General features: G+C 37.4%; 1 protein-coding gene across 3 annotated transcripts in view; it reads left to right on the forward strand.

The window, feature by feature from the left end:
• LOC108707234 (multiple C2 and transmembrane domain-containing protein 1) overlaps nucleotides 1–18,419 on the forward strand; it is a 359,140-nt gene that overhangs the window by 157,297 nt on the left and 183,424 nt on the right. For all 3 annotated transcript variants that reach the window (XM_041580463.1, XM_018244369.2, XM_041580464.1), the window contains one exon: nucleotides 7,970–8,156. In XM_041580463.1, the coding sequence (XP_041436397.1) occupies nucleotides 7,970–8,156 (187 nt within the window). The remainder of the gene's footprint in view (nucleotides 1–7,969; nucleotides 8,157–18,419) is intronic.

Below are 18,419 nucleotides of genomic sequence, written 5' to 3' on the forward strand. Positions count from 1 at the left end.
GGTTTCTAAGCATCAGTTTTACATAATGATCGCACAGAATTTTAGGCTTATGCGTACCAATGTTATAGAGATTACTTTTTTAAATTGGAAGAGGAGTGCATTACATTTTTAATAAGTATTTACATACCATATTCCTAATGCTATAAACCCTGAGTCAATTAAACATGTGAAATGGGTGTACTCCTCTTCTCTTGTGTACTCATTTGAATTCTTTGTTTTAATAAGATCACTATAACAGTTATTCTACTATGGGCAGTAATGCCTTGGAAAGGTCCACTTTTTAAGTCTGAATTTATTTCTGTTATTTCCATATTGATCAAATTGCTCTGGATTTGCAGCCACAACAATACTTTATGCTTTGATTTCCATTGGATTTTTTTTATAGACAACATTTGCTAAGCATTTAACTAGTGAAAAGACTAGTGAATGATTAAATAGATAGAGAGTTGACATTGCCTTGGCTATTTAATGTAATATTTAGAATAGATTCACCATTTATTTTACATGCTTTTCATTTCTGATGAATTTATTAATAGACCTTCGTGAATTAATACGTTTTAAATACAGGTATGGGATCCGTTATCCAGAAACACGTTATCCAGAAAGTTCTGAATTACGGAAAGGCCGTCTCCCATAGACGCTATTATAATCAAATAATCCAATATTTTAAAAATGATTTCCTTTTTCTCTGTAGTAAGAAAACGGTTGCTTGTACTTGATTCCAACTAAAATATAATTAATCCTTATTGGAAGCAGAACCAGACTATTGGGGTTATTTAATGTTTACATGATTTTTCTAATAGTCTTAAGGTGTGAAGATCCAAATTACGGAAAGATCCGTTATCCGGAAAGCCCCAGGTCCCGATGATTCTGGATAATAGTTCCCATACCTGTATATGATTAGCATTCACTTCTATTAAACCACATTTGTATGAGTTGCTCTGTACTTCGTTCCGCACATTCTCTCTCTTTGTACCAACCCCTCCTTTTTGCCCAGTTAATATCTTCACAAATTATACAGTTAGATGCAGTATATACATTCTGATATGTCTTACTCTCATTGTAACACTACTCTAAGGGGCCGATTCACTAAATGAAGGTGAAGGATTCGAAGTAAAAAAAAGATGTATTTTTTGGGCTACTTCGACCATCGAATGGGCTACTTCGACCTTCGACTACGACTTTGAATCGAAGGATTCGAAGTAAAAATCGTTCGACTATTCGACCATTCGATAGTCGAAGTACTGTCTCTTTAAAAAAAACTTCGACCCCCTAGTTCGGCAGCTAAAAGCTACCGAAGTCAATGTTAGCCTATGGGGAAGGTCCCCATAGGCTTTCCTAAGTTTTTTTGATCGAAGGATATTCCTTCGATCGTACGATCACAGTATTTGCGCTAAATCCTTTGACTTCGATATTCGAAGTCGAAGGATTTCAATTCCTAGTTGAATATCGAGGGTTAATTAACCCTCGATATTCGACCCTTAGTGAATCAGCCCCCAAGTCTATGGCCTGTGTTCCAAGGAGGCATTATATTTTTACTTATTAGTGTTCATTACCATGCTTGTTTTTGAAACATTATCTCAAAGATAGCTTACACCAAGGGACATGTAACCCTATTTGGCTTAAACAGGCTAAGTCCAACTAGTTGGTTAGAGCATGGATTACATTAGATCCTCTTTTAGCAGGGTGGGTCTTTGCTAAGTGGAAGAGATATCATGTGAATTTTGTTGTACTGAACCTCTCCACTACCAAAGTAATAAAAATAGAATAGAGGATGCCAGGGGTTGAGAAGAGATGGTGCACGCCATTCCAGCCCTATCAGAGAGAACAAGGAGCGTAATCCATTTACCGGTCGATCCCTCTAAAATCGATCTGGACGCGGAGACAAACTCATTGAGAACAGACTTGAAAGTGAGGGTCCAACGACCAATGATTTGCAGGGAAACCAAGCTTGAGTAAAAGTAATCTTTATTAATCCATGTTAAAATACAGCAGTGGGAGCAGGCAGGGAAACTAGCTTAATGCTTCTATCAGAAGCATGGATGCAAGGATGCCAGGGGTTCTTTCCAAACATATAACAAAGTCTTTATTCAATTGGAAGTACCACAAGGGTTGAATACACACAAGCTTTTAGGCTATTGAAAAGATGTCAGGTACAATCACAGGTGTTAGTAGAGACAGTAAAATGTTGCACCACTGTAGGAGTAGCTTGGGAAGTTGGAAGGTTTACTTTCTAGATTGTCAATATCTCATGTGGTCCGGATCCCCTACAGTAGATGTGAAACAGGTACAGTACTGCAGCCCCCTCACTACAGGCAAGCAGAGCCTGGGGAGACCTACCCCCTCCTATACTCCTGGGTGGAGCACAAGGCTGCTGTTACCAGCTAAAGCTCACTCATTCTACTACTACTATTCTAAATGGGTAGACTCTGCTGCAGCATGTGCTTTACTTGCCTTGCAAGTGTTGAAACCTTTTATCATACCTAGGGATGGGTGAATTTTTTCACCTTGTTTCGCCACGGAAATGACGCCCATAGACTTTAATGGGCGTCTGCGACATTTCGCCGGCGGCAAATTTTTGGTGAAACAAAAACAGGTCAAATTCGCCCATCCCTAATCATATCTTATTTTATTAAGAAAAGTTTGTTCTCCATGATATTTTTTTTTATTTCAAAGCACTGAAATTAAAAATTACTATTTTTTTAATGGGACGCTGTTTTATGGTAAAGAAAATGTTAAGAACAATTAAATAATTAAAATATCTACTCCAAGTATCAAATCCTTGTGGTGTAGAAGTAGTCTTTACACAATCTCTTGAACAATGCCTTACAATTAGGGGCAGATTTATCAAGGGTCAAGTGAATTTCGAAGTGGAAAATACTTTGAAATTCGACCATCGAATAGAATCCTCCGACATTCGAAGTTGGAGGATTTTATGCATCGTACGATCGTATTCCGATCATAGTACGATTGAATCATACGATTCAAACGATTTTATCGTACGATCGTACGATTTTCCTTCGAATATAATAAACTTAGAAAATTGCTCTGGAAGGTCCACATAGGCTAACATAGCACTTCGGCAGGCTTAAGTTGGCGAAATATTGTAGTCGAAGTTTTTTTAAAGAGACAGTAGTTAGATTATCAAATGGTCGAATATTCGAACGATTTTTACTAAAATCGAAGTAAAATCGAAGTCGTGGTATCCTATTCGATGGTCGAAGTATTCAAAAAATTACTTTGAAATTCGAACTTTTTGTACTTCGAAAATTCACTTGAACCTTAGTAAATCTGCCCCTTAGTCTCTGTGAATTAGTGAATTGTTAAACTGACTTATTTTCTGAGTAAAAAACCTCACAATAGGGATTCAGGTTGTGAAAAGAAAAGATTATTCCTCTGCACAGAGACTTGTGAAAAAAGCCACAGGCAGCCCAGCAATGAGACATGATATAACTCCAAAGCAATACATGTCAAGCAAATCTACCACTTCCCAAACCTTCAGCAATGAAAGGTGTTGGCAGCGCAATGCAATGGCTTTTATTAAAAAACTCTGTAGAGAACCTGTTTCAGCTGCAATGTGGGTGAAAATTCATCACTTAGCAGGATAATAATTTTAATATTTGAAGTGGCTTAAAAATGATGGCTGCCTCTCTGGCTCAATTTGAAAAAAAGTTGCAGATTTGTTCTACTTTGTAAAAGTTGTAAACTGGAACAAATCTACCTCAAAATTGAAAATCTACGATGGTACTATGTGCATGTAAATGGCCATAAATATATTAAACTGTGGCTTTATAACTTAAATTTCAGGGTTTTTTTTAAAAAAAAAAAATACATTAAAAAGTAGTTAGTAAGTAAGAAAGAAACATATTGCAGAGAATGAAATTACATTTTATGGTTTGGTAATGAAATTGAGATTATATTAAGGGAATACATGTAAAGCAATTTCCTAGATCAGCGGCCCCCAACTTTTTTGGCCCAGGGACCGGTGTAAGGGCAAAATTTTTTGCAAGGGCCGAGGGGGGGGGGTCGGTAGGGGGGGGCAGCGGCAACTGTGGCGGTCCAATTCATCTCGCCAGTGTCCAAATGGGCTAGGCCCAGTTCAGGACATTACATTTAAGTTCAACATTTGTTCTTTTAATAAGTGATCCCAATTATCCATTAGAATACACCGAAGTTAGGATAAACATAGCTCTCTTCACTTGTTAGCCTTGTTAAAAACATTAAATCAGTTGACAGAATCCATCATTTCAGTAGCGATTTAAAAAGGTTCTCCATCCACATATGTCTTCTTAAATGTGTTATAGTTATTGCTGCAAAATCAACCAGCTGTTAGGCAGGTTAAAATAGAGTTCAAAGGTTAAACTTGATGAACTTAACTTACTATGTTACTATGTAAAATAACCTCCCCATAACCAACATTGTTTCATAGAATCTACAGCACTGACACAGAAGTACCAGCAAAGTAGCACTGTAGATGTTACATTTTCAGGTTATACGTAACCATCTTTAGTATAGTAACATATTTGCTGAGGTTGAAAAATTGCCTTTCATTCTAAAAATACAAAATCTCATCCAGATAAAGGCAAAAAACTTCATCTGACCTGTTCTTCCATTTGCTTCAGAAAGGTTATGGGACCAGTCCCTGGATCAGCTTGTTAATATAGGCATGACAGATTTCAACCCCCTTGTAGCACTGTTACACCACTATTGTATACAAGTAATATAACTAAATCCCCACCATTACTTTTAATTCAACAAATACAACATCCATATTTCCTAAATATAAATTGACCTGAATTATTTGATTATTTAAATAAAGTGCTATATATAGAAATAGTCACCTCTTTGTTAAAAATAAAAATTGATAATAATGGATGCTACAAGAATTAAAAATCTGATGAAAGTGCAAAAAGACAATAATATTTGTGTTGGAAACTGCTAATAGAATTGTAGTTAATGAGTTAAAAAAATTCTGAAAAAAAAATGAACAAAATTGAATGAAAAGGGGGACGTGCCAATTGCTAACTAATTAAGGTCTCAAATTTTCTAGTGAGTCATAGAATTATAACATTAGCAGGCAAGGAAAGTTCCATTGCATAAATAATATATAATATTCTAGTGGAGTTTAATAAAGAACAAGGGTTTGTAGCAGCCATTATTATCAATTTTTAATTTGTACTAAATTTTTACATTTTCTACGTGTAAACACCTTTCAATGGTAAGGGAACTGCTGAAAAATATCCTAATCTCTTTAATTATGGTTGGAAACAAAATAAAAGATAAGGTATAGACTTCTTAAAAAAGCTACTTGCAAAATGTATTAAGGCATCTCTGGTAATCAATGAATTAATGTAATTAAAGTTAGGAATTTTCTGGAATCAGCTGTCAAATTAAAAGTAACAATAGTGATTTATGTATAAATATATAGTATGAACGTGCCACTATAGTGGTGGTGTTATCAGTTGCCACAAAGGGGTATCTATGACAGCTATGATATAACCTCCGCATACAAACACCTTTTATACATTTTTTCACACTTATCTGTGTTTTCTATAATGGTTTATGCACTCCCTTCTTCCCTGATTTCCACTGGCTTGTTAATAAGGAATCATAAGGAACCTTTGTTGGGAGGGTGTTGTAAGTAATGTATCAGTGTTTGCAGATGACACAAAATTATCCAGCCCAATTAATTCCATCCAGGATGTGGCATCCTTGCAACATGATCTTGACAAACTGGCAATCTGGGCAGCTAAGTGGCAAATGAGATTCAATGTTGATAAATGTAAAGTCATGCACCTGGGATGTAAAAATATCCAAGCCACTTATACCCTTAATGGGACTGCACTAGGCAAATCCATTATGGAAAAGGACCTTGGAGTCCTTGTAGATGATAAACTTGGCTGTAGCAAGCAATGCCAGTCAGCAGCATCAAGGGCAAATAAGGTCTTGAGCTGTATTAAAAGGGGCATAGAGTCAAGGGAGGAGGGGGTCATTCTTCCACTGTATAGAGCACTTGTAAGGCCCCATCTAGAATATACCGTACAGTTTTGGTCTCCATCACTCAAACAGGACATTATTGTATTAGAGAGGGTACAGAGAAGGGCAACTAAGCTGGTAAAAGGTATTGAAAATCTTAGCTATGAGGAAAGACTGGCCAAATTGGGGATGTTCACGCTGGAGAAGAGGCGCTTAAGGGGTGATATGATGACTATGTATAAATATATAAGGGGATCATATAATAATCTCTCTAATGCTTTATTTACCAGTAGGTCTTTCCAGCTGACACGAGGTCACCCATTCCGATTAGAAGAAAAGAAGTTCCGCCTAAATATTCGGAAGGGGTTTTTTACAGTGAGAGCTGTGAAGATGTGGAATTCTCTCCCTGAATCAGTTGTACAGGCTGATACATTAGATAGCTTTAAGAAGGGGTTGGATGGCTTTTTAGCAAGTGAGGGAATACAGGGTTATGGGAAATAGCTCATAGTCCAAGTTGATCCAGGGACTAGTCCGATTGCCATTTTGGAGTCAGGAAGGAATTTTTCCCCCTCTAAGGCAAATTGGAGAGGCTTCAGATGGGTTTTTTGCCTTCCTCTGGATCAACTGGCAGATAGGTAGTTAATAAAAAAAAAAAAAAAAAAAAAAAGGTTGAACTCGATGGACATGTGTCTTTTTTCAACCTTACTTACTATGTTACTATGTTACTATGTCAGATGTATCTGCCAGTACAATTACTGTAAAAATGAATGCAAAACGCTTCACATACCTTAAAATAAAACCTTGTTTCTTATCATCTGAGCGGATGCCCTTGTGGCAACCTGAAAGATCTACTGTACTGGTTAATAAAGTATCACTTTTTATTGTATAGTCCCCTTATATATTTATACAAATGTTTCATACCCCCTTATGCTCCTTTTCTGCAGTGTAAACTTTCCCGATCAGTCAGTCTTTTCTTCATAACTAGTGATGGGCGAATCTCTCCCGTTTCATGAAAAATTTGTGAATTTCCCACAAAATTCGCAAAACGGCAGAAAATTCGCAAAAAATCGTGAAATAGGAAAGTTCAGAAAAATTCTCGAAATTCAAACTTTTTCACGAAAAATTCCTGAAATTCAAACATTTTCACGAAAAAATAGAGTAATTCAAACGTTTTCACAAAAAAATCTAGCAATTTGAACCTTTTCATGAAAAAAATCGAGCATTTGGAACGTTTCACGAAAAAAACGGAAATTGACGCAGGCGAATTTTCACTTGAGAATTTTCACGGGAGATTTGCGAATTTATTAGCCGGCAGCGAAACGCGCAAATTCGCCGCAAATTCGTGCCAGGCGAATTTATTCGCCCATCATTATTCATAACTGTGGCCTTCCACACCCTTAATAAGCGTAGTCATTTGTCCTTAGAGTACATCTGTTTCAATAATAACCCTTTTGAGCACAACTGCACTGCATATTATAAACAAAGATAAGCCGGACAACTGCTTTGTTTTATTACAAAATACTTTGCTGACCCTTCTCAGGCCCCATCCCAATCTCGAAACTCCAGACCTTGGTGTTGCAACAACTGCACTTGATGTGGCAGTTGGGGGAGCAGGTCTAGGCCAGTGGGGTCCAGGGCCCACCAGGTTTTTTCCCAGCGTCCCTGCCGGCCCAGTCCGACCCTGACCCTTCTTGCTGCAGAATGGCATTACCTGTTACTGTTATTATGTCTTTATGATTGATTTGTAGATTTTATAGATCCCCTAAACAACAAATCCTACAAGGACTTGTCTTCCATAATTTGTGTAACTGACAAAAAACAGTTATGTTGCTCACAATTCCCTTCCTCAAGTCATGTATTGTATGACTGATTAGTTACTAGGAGTTGTAGTTTACCAACAGATTTATTTTACCAGAAATGATGTGTCTACCATTTACATGCCTGCCCTATTAAGTGACCTGTTCTTTTGATGATACAACTTTTTTGCTTTTAGGTGCCATGTGGACTTTTCAACCATGAGTAAAGAGAAAACACACAAACTGAAGCTGAAGCTGGAAGAAGGAGAAGGATGGCTGGTCCTTTTGGTGACTCTGACAGCCTCGTCTGTCGTTACTGTTTCAGATCGGACTGTCGGCTGTCTGGAGGATCAGAATGAGCGTGAGGCAATTTTCAGGAGATACGTATGTAATGCCAGTTAGTCCGCTTTAAAAAGAGTTTTATTGACTAAATACGACATGCACAGATTTGCTATAGATAAAAAAAAACTTTCGAGCAGTAAGACAATCATAAGATCATCTCATTTTACATTAGGCAATATCTGCATTTATAAATATCACTGCTTGAGTTTGCATGTTTTTTTTTCAAGTTAAAAAAGATGAAGGTGAATGTAAGAAGCCTATGAGAAAATGTTTCCTGTACAATCAATTGCAAAATATTCAGATAAAGAGCAATGCATGAGCCCTGACTTCATAAGCAAAAAATAAATATTTAAGCTGTGACCTATGTCAGTGGATGGTAGGGGGGAAGTTGGGTACCCCAGAAAAAAAATTTACAATCTTTTGCAGCCTATCACCCTGCAAAATGAAAAGTCGACAGCGTTTTTTGGCACTTTTCTATTTTTTTTTGAGGAACTCCTATATACACTTGCACTTCGTCTGGTATGAGGTGGTGAAGGCAAGTCTGGTGCAAGAGGTAACATTCAGTAAAATCCACATCTTAGTGAATTTGCTTAGTTAAGTCCGTTCGCCAGAGCGCAACTTCGCCAGGCGTAAGGAAGCAAAAATTGCTAGAGTCTATCTCCTGCTGTAGCGAAGTTACGCCTGCGTCCATTAGTAAATCGGCGAAGTAACAAAATGACGTCACAATGGCGAATCTTCGGTAGCATTAGTCACTTTGTCCTTTAGTGAATCTGCCCCATTGTATCTTAGTTAGGATCAAGTGCAAGGTACTGTTTTATTATTATAGGGTAAAAGGAAATCATTTTTAAAAATGTGAATTATTCCATTATAATGGAGTCTATGGGAGACAGCCTATCTGTAATTCGGAGCTTTCTGGATCCGGATAACGCGTCCTATACCTGTATTCTTTTAGCCCTTTATGTTCAAGTCAGAATTTTAAAACAGTGTTATTGGAATAAGGTCTACTCTAATGGGGAGAATGCAATAAAAGTTGGTAACAGCATGCCTTTGCGTGAACGAATTTTCCTTTGTGCACATTTAATACTCAGTAGCTTTTGCGAAACCCAGAAAATGTTTAGCAACCTTTTCCGACAGTGGGAGAAAAATTGGGCATTTTATAGTTTGTGCCAGTGTACAGTATATGTAATAAAACTTCTTAATGAAAAAGTCGTTATGGTTGATGCAAAGGATTATGTTCTGTCCTCACTACGCGTTACGCAGGGGAAGTGTGTAGCTTGACATGCAGCTAAACTCCTTCCTTCATAAATCCACTGACACAGGTTATAGGGCTTCAGTTTTATTAACAAAGGCGAAGGTGTGAAACTGGGGAAACAAAAAATAACAGAGCTTACTTGTTCATCATTTCATCATAAGATACATTAAACACTGTGGAGGAAAGCTTGTATAAGACATAAAAGAAGAGAAGTATTCATGTAGGAGTAAAGGTGACCATAGACGCACAGATAATATCGTATGAAACAAAGTTTTGTATGATATTCAGTGCGTGTATGGTGGAAAAAGAGCCAACCGATATCGGCAGAAGACTTGGATATCAGTCGATGATCGGGTGCCTTTGAAGGTACCCAAACATCGGCCATTGTTAGTGCTGAATCATCAGCTACAGGTGAAATTCTATTGATTCTACCCATATATCTGACGATTCAGCTCTACACGTGTGTATTGAAATGCAACTTTTATTACACCCACCAGGTCCTTTCATCACCTTTAATTTGCTAAAGTGTGAATTTTCTCTTTGTCTAACTTCATACAAGTTTGCCTTAATTGCCGTGAAAAATAATAGATGGTGAGATACCAAAGTGCCTGTTCTGTCTTTATATTTATTTCATACAATGAAACATTTAGGTGGGGCACCATTTTAGGCAAATGTAAATTTCACCCGAAAGCTCCGAAAACATTGTGAAAACCCCGACACAACCAAAAATCAATGGGACTGTTCCCATTGACTTTTATGCAATCTCAACAGGTTTGAGATGCTGTGTTTTAATATTCAGGCTTTTTAGCCCTCAGGGTTTAATAAATTCCGACAAATTCGTGATTTTTTTAAAAATATATTATAACACAAAAAAACACGAATTTTTTGGATTTCGGTGAATTTCGGGTATTCAGAGCTTAGTAAATAACCCCCTACATGTTGGAGTGCAAAAGTAAATTGTATGATTATTGGTGCATATTTTTTTACATATTGGTTAGCATTTATATTCCATTGCTATAGTGTTAAATAAGCCAAATAACTTGCCATTATTTAAGTTTATAACATTTTAAGTTTATCAACATTATAGCGTGTTTTTGGAAGTAGCAGTGGTACATTTTTACGCTATTATCTTTTATAACCTTCCCAAATATTTAAGCAATGATCTGCAGCCCATTGACAAAAGTCACAAGAAGTAAAAAGCAGTTATATTAAAAGGACAGAGAGGGGAGCTCTTATCCCAGTATTTGCCTTGGTGGAATATTACTAAAAAGGATCCCTGCAGAAGGGGAAAAAGAGCTATTTCCACTTAATATCACAAAGCTTTTATTGTACAATACTGCCAGGTGTTTAGAAGGTTTCTCTAGACACTCAGCCATTAAACCAAACTCTGCCTAACAAAGAGCCGCTTAATTTTTCCTCTAGATTATAAAATATTCCTATTCCCTCACTGGAACCCTTTCAATAAATGAATTTAATAAAGATGTACCTTATCTGCCAGTGCAGATAACATGAAGTGCTGGTACTAATGCTGCACAATATTCTTCAAACAGATTAGCTGAATGTGCGCTTCAGTAAATGTATTCAGGCTATCTCCATTGAATCAGCTGCCTGTTAACGCTTGTACAACTCGCCCACCAATCGTGTTATCGTAAACACGCTTTCATAGAGGATAGAGGTGACTTAGTCCTGAAAAACAAAACCTATGATTTGGATAATAGTGACGGGAAGGTAGATGAAGTAGCAATATTATGGAACAATTACCTCAAAAAGGAAGTTATAATTGTTCTTGGCCTCCTCCAATTTTAGACATTCCAGGGGTGAACCTTGGTCAGAGCACTGATCAGAGGGTAAGAATAGATGCGGCAATGCAGTTCGTTGATGACAGGTGCAAGCACATAATGTTAATTACCTTAGCTCTATATTGGTGGGGAGGCATTTCAGACCAGTATGGTATGTTGATCACAGGCATTCTGCCTACAGCCACAGACTGCCATATAATACACGGCACATTTAAAGCTGTACCTGGTGGCAGGTCCGGACTGAGAATTAAAATAGGCCCTGGCATTTCAGTTACACAGAGGCCCAATCAGCCCACATAGAGGCCCAAACAGCCCACTAAATGCTGACTTTCTATGGCACCTTATAGCAGCCCCTCTGGCATTTGCCAGAACCCACAGATTGCCAGTCCGGGCCTGCCTGGTGGTCTGGGGGGGGGACGGCAGGGACGCCAGCGAGGAAGATCGGAGTGGCGGGCGTCCCCACTGAGGGGGCGGCAGGCGTCCCTGCCGTCCCCCCACTAGACCACCAGGTACAGCTAGAGATGCGCCTCTTCTTTAATTATAGGCGCAGGAGCGCTGGCGTAATGACGCCAGCGCGCAATGGCGCGAAATTTAAATGTACTTAAAGGTATGTTTTTCATTTCCACACTGCCCGTTATATGATTTGTTTCTTAGTGCTTCTAACGTTCTGCTGTTTATTCTGTGATCTTGATTCCTGTTTTGACCCCTGCCTGGCTATTCGACTATCCTGATTTCTGAAACCTGACCCTTGCCTGTTATCTGACTCAGATTCTGCTAAATCCCTTCTGATTGATCACCCAGTTTCACCCTTGCCTGCCTGACTAAATCTCCCCATAGACGCGACGAGTCTTCTTGCAGAACGACCGATTTTAGGAAAATCCGACCAATCCTTCGAAATTATCATGCGGTTAGCGGGATTCGAACGATCGTACATCTTACGATTTTTCACCCAACATCTGTCAGGAAATTGATCGGCCAGTTCAAAAAATCTTTGTCGGTCCCAGTGCAATCTATCTATGTTTGCAGGGCCAAGCAGGCAGCTCCCCTTTGTTTTCCTGGCAAATTGGTCTTTTTAGTTGATGGTCAATTCGTACGATCGTTCCAAGAAAATCGTGGTCTCACGATGAGGATCGGATCTTTTAAAAATCTCAACATCTATGGCCAGCTTAGTTTGTACTCTGCCTGCCTCGACCCGGCCTGATTCGAATATGATCCTGTCTTACGCCTTGTACCCCCCTTGTAGCCCCTTTGCTTGGTCACCCTTCACCTTGCACCTCTCGTTATAAGACCTGGCGGCATCTGAGTAGCTGAGGGCTCCAAATACAAGATTCCTCTGCACTCAACCCATAATCAATATATTTAAGACAGAGACATTTTGTGCATACTGCTACTGAAAAATGCCTTACCCTTTAAACAAAACAGGGATTGTTTGTCCATATATTGCAATATATTTAAGCTGGCCAACTACGTCAAAGTCATCCCATATCTGGCCAGTCCTATGCTCAATTTTCATTTGATTCATTAAGAATTCTATGGTTTCATTATACATTTTATAAAAGGGACGAATGCGTTTTACCTGCAACTTACTAGCTGCTTTCAAAGTAAAACTCCCAAACTTGGCTGCCCTTTTATTAGACACCAGTGGGATCACCTGACTATAGTTGGAGGGGGTGGGAGCTACAACATGGAGCTGGTCACTGCTCTTGTAGAACTATAACAAACAAGGGAAAGTTGTGCTCACCACTAGTTTTAAAATAGCTGAGGGCTCCTCCCGAAGCCAAAGGCGGCTGCTACAGGCAGAAGCACGTGCCGAGACCAGGGTGCTTGGCATCGGTTCTGGCTTTAGGGTGCCAACCGTTACAATTTTATACCAAGGTCTCAATGATCAATTCTCATTGTTTTCCATACAGATAATGTGCAAACTTTAACTCATACAAGGTCCATGAGTATAATGTATTTTTCATTCAAACCTATGATAAAACTTATGTTATTCTGTAATATACAGCTAGTGAAAAATATGTAGAACCTTCAGAACAAATAACCTTCCAGCAGAAATTTTAGCATGCCTGTGTCGATTTTACAGGTGCAATGATAAAAATGCAGTTATAGAAAATGGATGATATGGGACTATATTAATTTTGAATTGACCCCTCCCCATCCTAAAGAGTTTTTCTCTGCATAACCTGTCAGCCTTACAATCAAGTTGTCAGTCAAACATAGACACAAGGTACTTTAGGTTAAGGTCCGTCTTCCCTGTTAGTGGAGGTGTGTTAGGGAATGCTGGCAGCTGCCAATCATCAAGTAATGCTCAGTGCCCACCTTTCAAACTCAAACTAATTGCATTGGGGGTATAAACATAAAGGAAAAGGCCATAAATTACTAAATTAATAATATAAATGTTATTTTGGACTTCATCAATGCTAATACTAGGAAAGTAGGGCAAGTCCTGTACATATATGCAAAATAGTTTTTTATTTCTAACCTTAGAATGATTAAATCCAGATATACGTGTTCTTTATTATTGCAATAAATAAAACCCAGGCTATATCAAGAACAATTTATGTTTTCATTTACTATATAAGGGTTAATAACACATAGATCAAACTTTGTTTTCACAGCACATGGTGTCAACCTGTCATAGCAGTTATTTCAATGCCGAAGTGATGTGAAAATGATCTGTTTAAATGGTGTGTATAATGTGTGTATAGGTAACAGTGGTGTAACCGTACATGACCCCATGGCCATGTTTGGAGGGGTGGGTCTGCATCCTCTATTACGGGGTGGTCCATGTGCAGGTGAAATCTTTTCGTTGATGATCGGTGATTTTGGATCACCCACAGGGGTGGCTTGAAAAAAGACAGAGGGCGGTCTGAAAAGTTTCCAAGTGTTTGAGGTCAGAGCCCATGTCATAATAAAGGCATTTTAAGAAAAGAAACTGCTGATTGGTGCTGTCAATAATTGATGTAGTCACCCACAGGGGTCTATAAAACTTTTTGCTGGGTGGCAAGACTGTGGGTTGTTGACTCCATATGTAAATAAACATGATTTTTAGCTTACTTTTGTAGCTACTTTATCAAGAAGCCAACCTGCTTTTCATCAGACTTTGGAATATTGCATAGTTATACAAAGAACCAGTCATAACTATCTTGCAGAGTAAGTATTGACAGTTAGATTGTGATACATGTACAGTACGTATTTTGCCTTATAAGTGTTTGCTACTTGTTTTGTGTTACATATGGCCAGATACTGTATTTATACCCAACAATCTGGACTCAGATTATTATAATTGTAAACATTTTTTATAGAATGCCAACATGATCCACATTACTGTTAGAGAATCAGCAGATGAGGAAGCGAAGACAAGCTACAGTTCTGCTTCACTTTATACAGCTCCAATCACAAATTTTGAACAAACAAAATTTGTGGCCATGCTTATGTATGGTAGCATTTTATCCCGCAGTGTTCCCCTTGGACCCATTAGTCAGATACAATGGATGACTGGCTAGTGTATGGCTACCTTTAAGTACTGGGTGCAAACTTAACAGATAAAGAAAGCTATGCTTTTTTGTCTCTGTCTATCAATTGTGGCCTTTGCCATCACTTATTATATGTGTTTTTAACACTGATACTGGTTACATAGTTTGGAAGAAAATGGATGAATGACAATCGATATACTAAAAAACAGGAATGGGGTCAATAGCATTCTATTGTAATAGCGTCAACTTTATTGGCACTAGGTTCTTCATACATCTGCACTTAATTTCCCATTCCAAATACTAATTTTTACCTTTTTTCCACTAATACTTCAATCAGAGTACATTTACATCAAAAATTAAATAATAATTTAAGTCTCATTGATCAATAAAAAAAAAATGGTCTTCATTTAGGGGCACATTTACTTAGGGTCGAAGTTAAATCCTTCGACTTCGAATATCGAAGTCGAAGGATTTAGCTCTATTCGTTCGATCGAACGATTCGAAGGATTTTAATCCATCGATCGAACGATTTTCCTTCGATCACAAATTGGCTAGAAAGCCTATGGGGACCTTCCCCATAGGCTAACATTGATGTTCGGTAGGATTTAGGTGGCGAAGTACGGGGTCGAAGTTTTTTTTAAAGAGACAGTACTTCGACTATCGAATGGTCGAATAGTCGAACGATTTTTAGTTCGAATTATTCGATTCAAAGTCGTAGTTAAAGGTAAAAGTAGCCAATTCGATGGTCGAAGTAGCCAAAAATACTTTGAAATTCTAAGTATTTTTTATTCTATTCCTTCACTCGAGCTAAGTAAATGTGCCCTTTAGTGTAGATTTACACACTGCACTATTAACTTTCTTTATTTCTAGTGTATTCTGCTAAAAAAAGGTTTTGCTTTTAAGTGAGTCTGATATATTGTATGTATTATTGAATTGTATTGTTCCATCAATGTTTCAAAGACCCAGGCCAGAGAACTGCTCTGTCATAAGCACAATATATCGGTTACTTATAAGCAAAGGAATTCTTAGTGGATGTACTGCAGAATACAACCCACATTAAAACACAATGGGGGCAATGTAAAAAGAGAAAAACAATTTGCGCTAATAAGAATAAAAATCCACATCTCGCAATATAATATTGTTACTTAAACTGTTATGCATTGTGAATTTTAATTGCGCATTGTGAATTTTAATTGCGCATTGCGAATTTTAATTGCCCACTTTTAAGAAGTGCTTTAAGGTGTCGTAATCTTTTGGAGCAAACATAACGACTTTTTTAGTTAGAAGTTTTATTATACTGTATTTACTGCGCATTGGCGCAAACTATAAAATTCGCAAACGATCTTCCACTGTCGGAAATGGTCGCTGAACAGTTTCCGGGTTCGCAAAAGCTATATTAAATTCATGCAAAGCAAAATTTGTTCAAGCAAAGGCATAACTGTTGGCAATGGGAATAGTTTTTCCGTTACCAACTTTTATTACATTCCCCCAAATGTGCAGTAACTTTAGTGCAATTTGCTGCTTGTCTAGTTTCCCACAGAGACCAATAAGCAGGTTTATTGGTCAAAATTGTTTATTGGTTGTTATTGGTTACTAGAATATAGCAAAAGGTGCTCCTTTTATTGCATTACACTGAATAACCTTAATTCAATTTCAGATGTGGCAAAACTGCTGTGTTCTGCTATCAGCTATTTTTTTTCTCTTCAAACCCAGATTAAAGGGGTTAACATTTTTATTTAAAAAGATGATATATTTATTTCAATATTGCACTTTTTATTTATGCAATATCGTGAAAAATGTGTTTATTAACTATTAGCTGCAGAATCTCTTCTCACCAGTTTTTGCAAATTTTCTAATTGGCAGTTGCAGACATATTGATGTGTGAAGGGAATGACTTCAGAATGTGGGCCCCCTGCTTAGAATCATTTGGAAAATAGATGTGTGCTAAATGTTTAACACATGTTTAACACATATTATTTCAGTATAGTATGTACTTGCACAGGATTTGGGGGAAAGGCCTGTAGCATATAGCCCAACATAATAAACCTATTACATATTATGTATACTGTATACATCTAAACCATGCCTTGGTACACTGATCACCAACATACAAAGTATACCACCACTATTTATATATAGGGTACAGTAAACTTGTCTCAGAAAGTACTGAGGTGTCCGTCATAGTGGCCAATTTTGTGATCTTGTGTAAAATGTGGCTGCTTCCTACTTTCAGCACCAAAAGAGTCTACTCTTCTTGGCCAAGACTTTTTGTCACTTTCACTTTTTGGGAGAGTTTCTCCCCAAGGTTGACAAACCAGCTCCTGCAGTTATTTTTCTTAGCTTCTAAGTAGGCTTTTCAAGTAACTATGAAATCTGTTAGTTACCAGATCTGAGATAATGGGGACAATAAGTGGCAATAACATCAGATATAACATCAAATCACATGTAGGGTACAAGTGAGCATGGCTGACTTTGTTGCAGCTGATGACATAACAACTACTGATTTGTACTAGAAGAAAAAGAGATACCCTTGCCCACCTACTTATAATTTACCCTCTTGAAGTGTGCTGAGTATATGTCAGTATATGAAATTGATGATAATAGAAAGAAAAGAAAAGTACTTGGTAGATCTGGGGTACTTTTCTTTCTATTATCATCAACTACTGATTTTTGTAAAAGTCTTCTTCACTTACCAATGGCATTTACACAGTAACAAAGGATTCTTAATACAGTTTAGTCAATTCATATTCATTCCTGGTTCAGTAATTGGTTATTTAAGTAGAATACATAAAATTATATCTGTCTAATTTTAAAACATTGTGGGCCATAATAGAACTATAGAGAAACCATGTAAGAACAAGCAGAAACAGACATTATTCAGATATAAAAATTGTGTTTGCTTTTGAATGTTCAAACTTACCATTCTCAGATTGTAAATTATTCAGTTTTAATGTAATTTTAGTTAATATCCCCATGTACAACTTAAATGTAGGAATTAGCTTTGCTATGAGATTTAACAAAAGAAAAGCCCAATTTCTCTAGTGAGTCAGTAATACAATCTACTACTATACAGACATTGCTCTTTCAGGTTTATTATAAGACTACTGTTAATGGAAAGTGACTTTTTTAATACTTCCCTTTATAAAAAATGGAGTTCAGTCATTATGGCTCCCTTAAAAATCCAAAGTACACGATTTCCAATATAAAATAAGTATCTGCTGTAAATTTAGTACATTAAAATAATGATCATTTTGTTTTTGGCAGATTGTAATACTACTTTAAGCATTTTAGCTAGACAAAGGAAGAGCAGTGTGGTGTTGAATTATTCTGCTTTTCACAGTTTATACAAAGTATAACTACCATGTGAGATCCATATGGTGCTCATCAATAAAATAGCTTGTGGAAAATAGGTTTAATTTATGACTAACAGACACTTGTACAGGTCACGCTGAACACCTTTGTTGCAAGTGTTTGCACCGCAGGTCTATCTTGGGCATAATTGCTTTATTTTGTTCCCAGGCCAATGACCCATAGATATTGTACAGGAGATCAGGAACAGATGGCTAAGCCTCTTACAATAATTACTCAATTTTCCATCATTTCTATTGATTGTCTACTGCATCTGCTTTTTTCCTCACTGTGGCATTTATGAAACTCTATAAATTATCATGCCTCCAAAATACAATTTATTTATATCTGCTGGTGTCTGTTCAGAAAGCTTAGACAGTAAAAGTATTCCAGCAAATGACAGCTAATGAGCTGACCCTTCATGATGATC

Source organism: Xenopus laevis, chromosome 1S (genome assembly GCF_017654675.1).
Source record: "Xenopus laevis strain J_2021 chromosome 1S, Xenopus_laevis_v10.1, whole genome shotgun sequence".
Lineage (NCBI taxonomy): Eukaryota > Metazoa > Chordata > Amphibia > Anura > Pipidae > Xenopus > Xenopus laevis.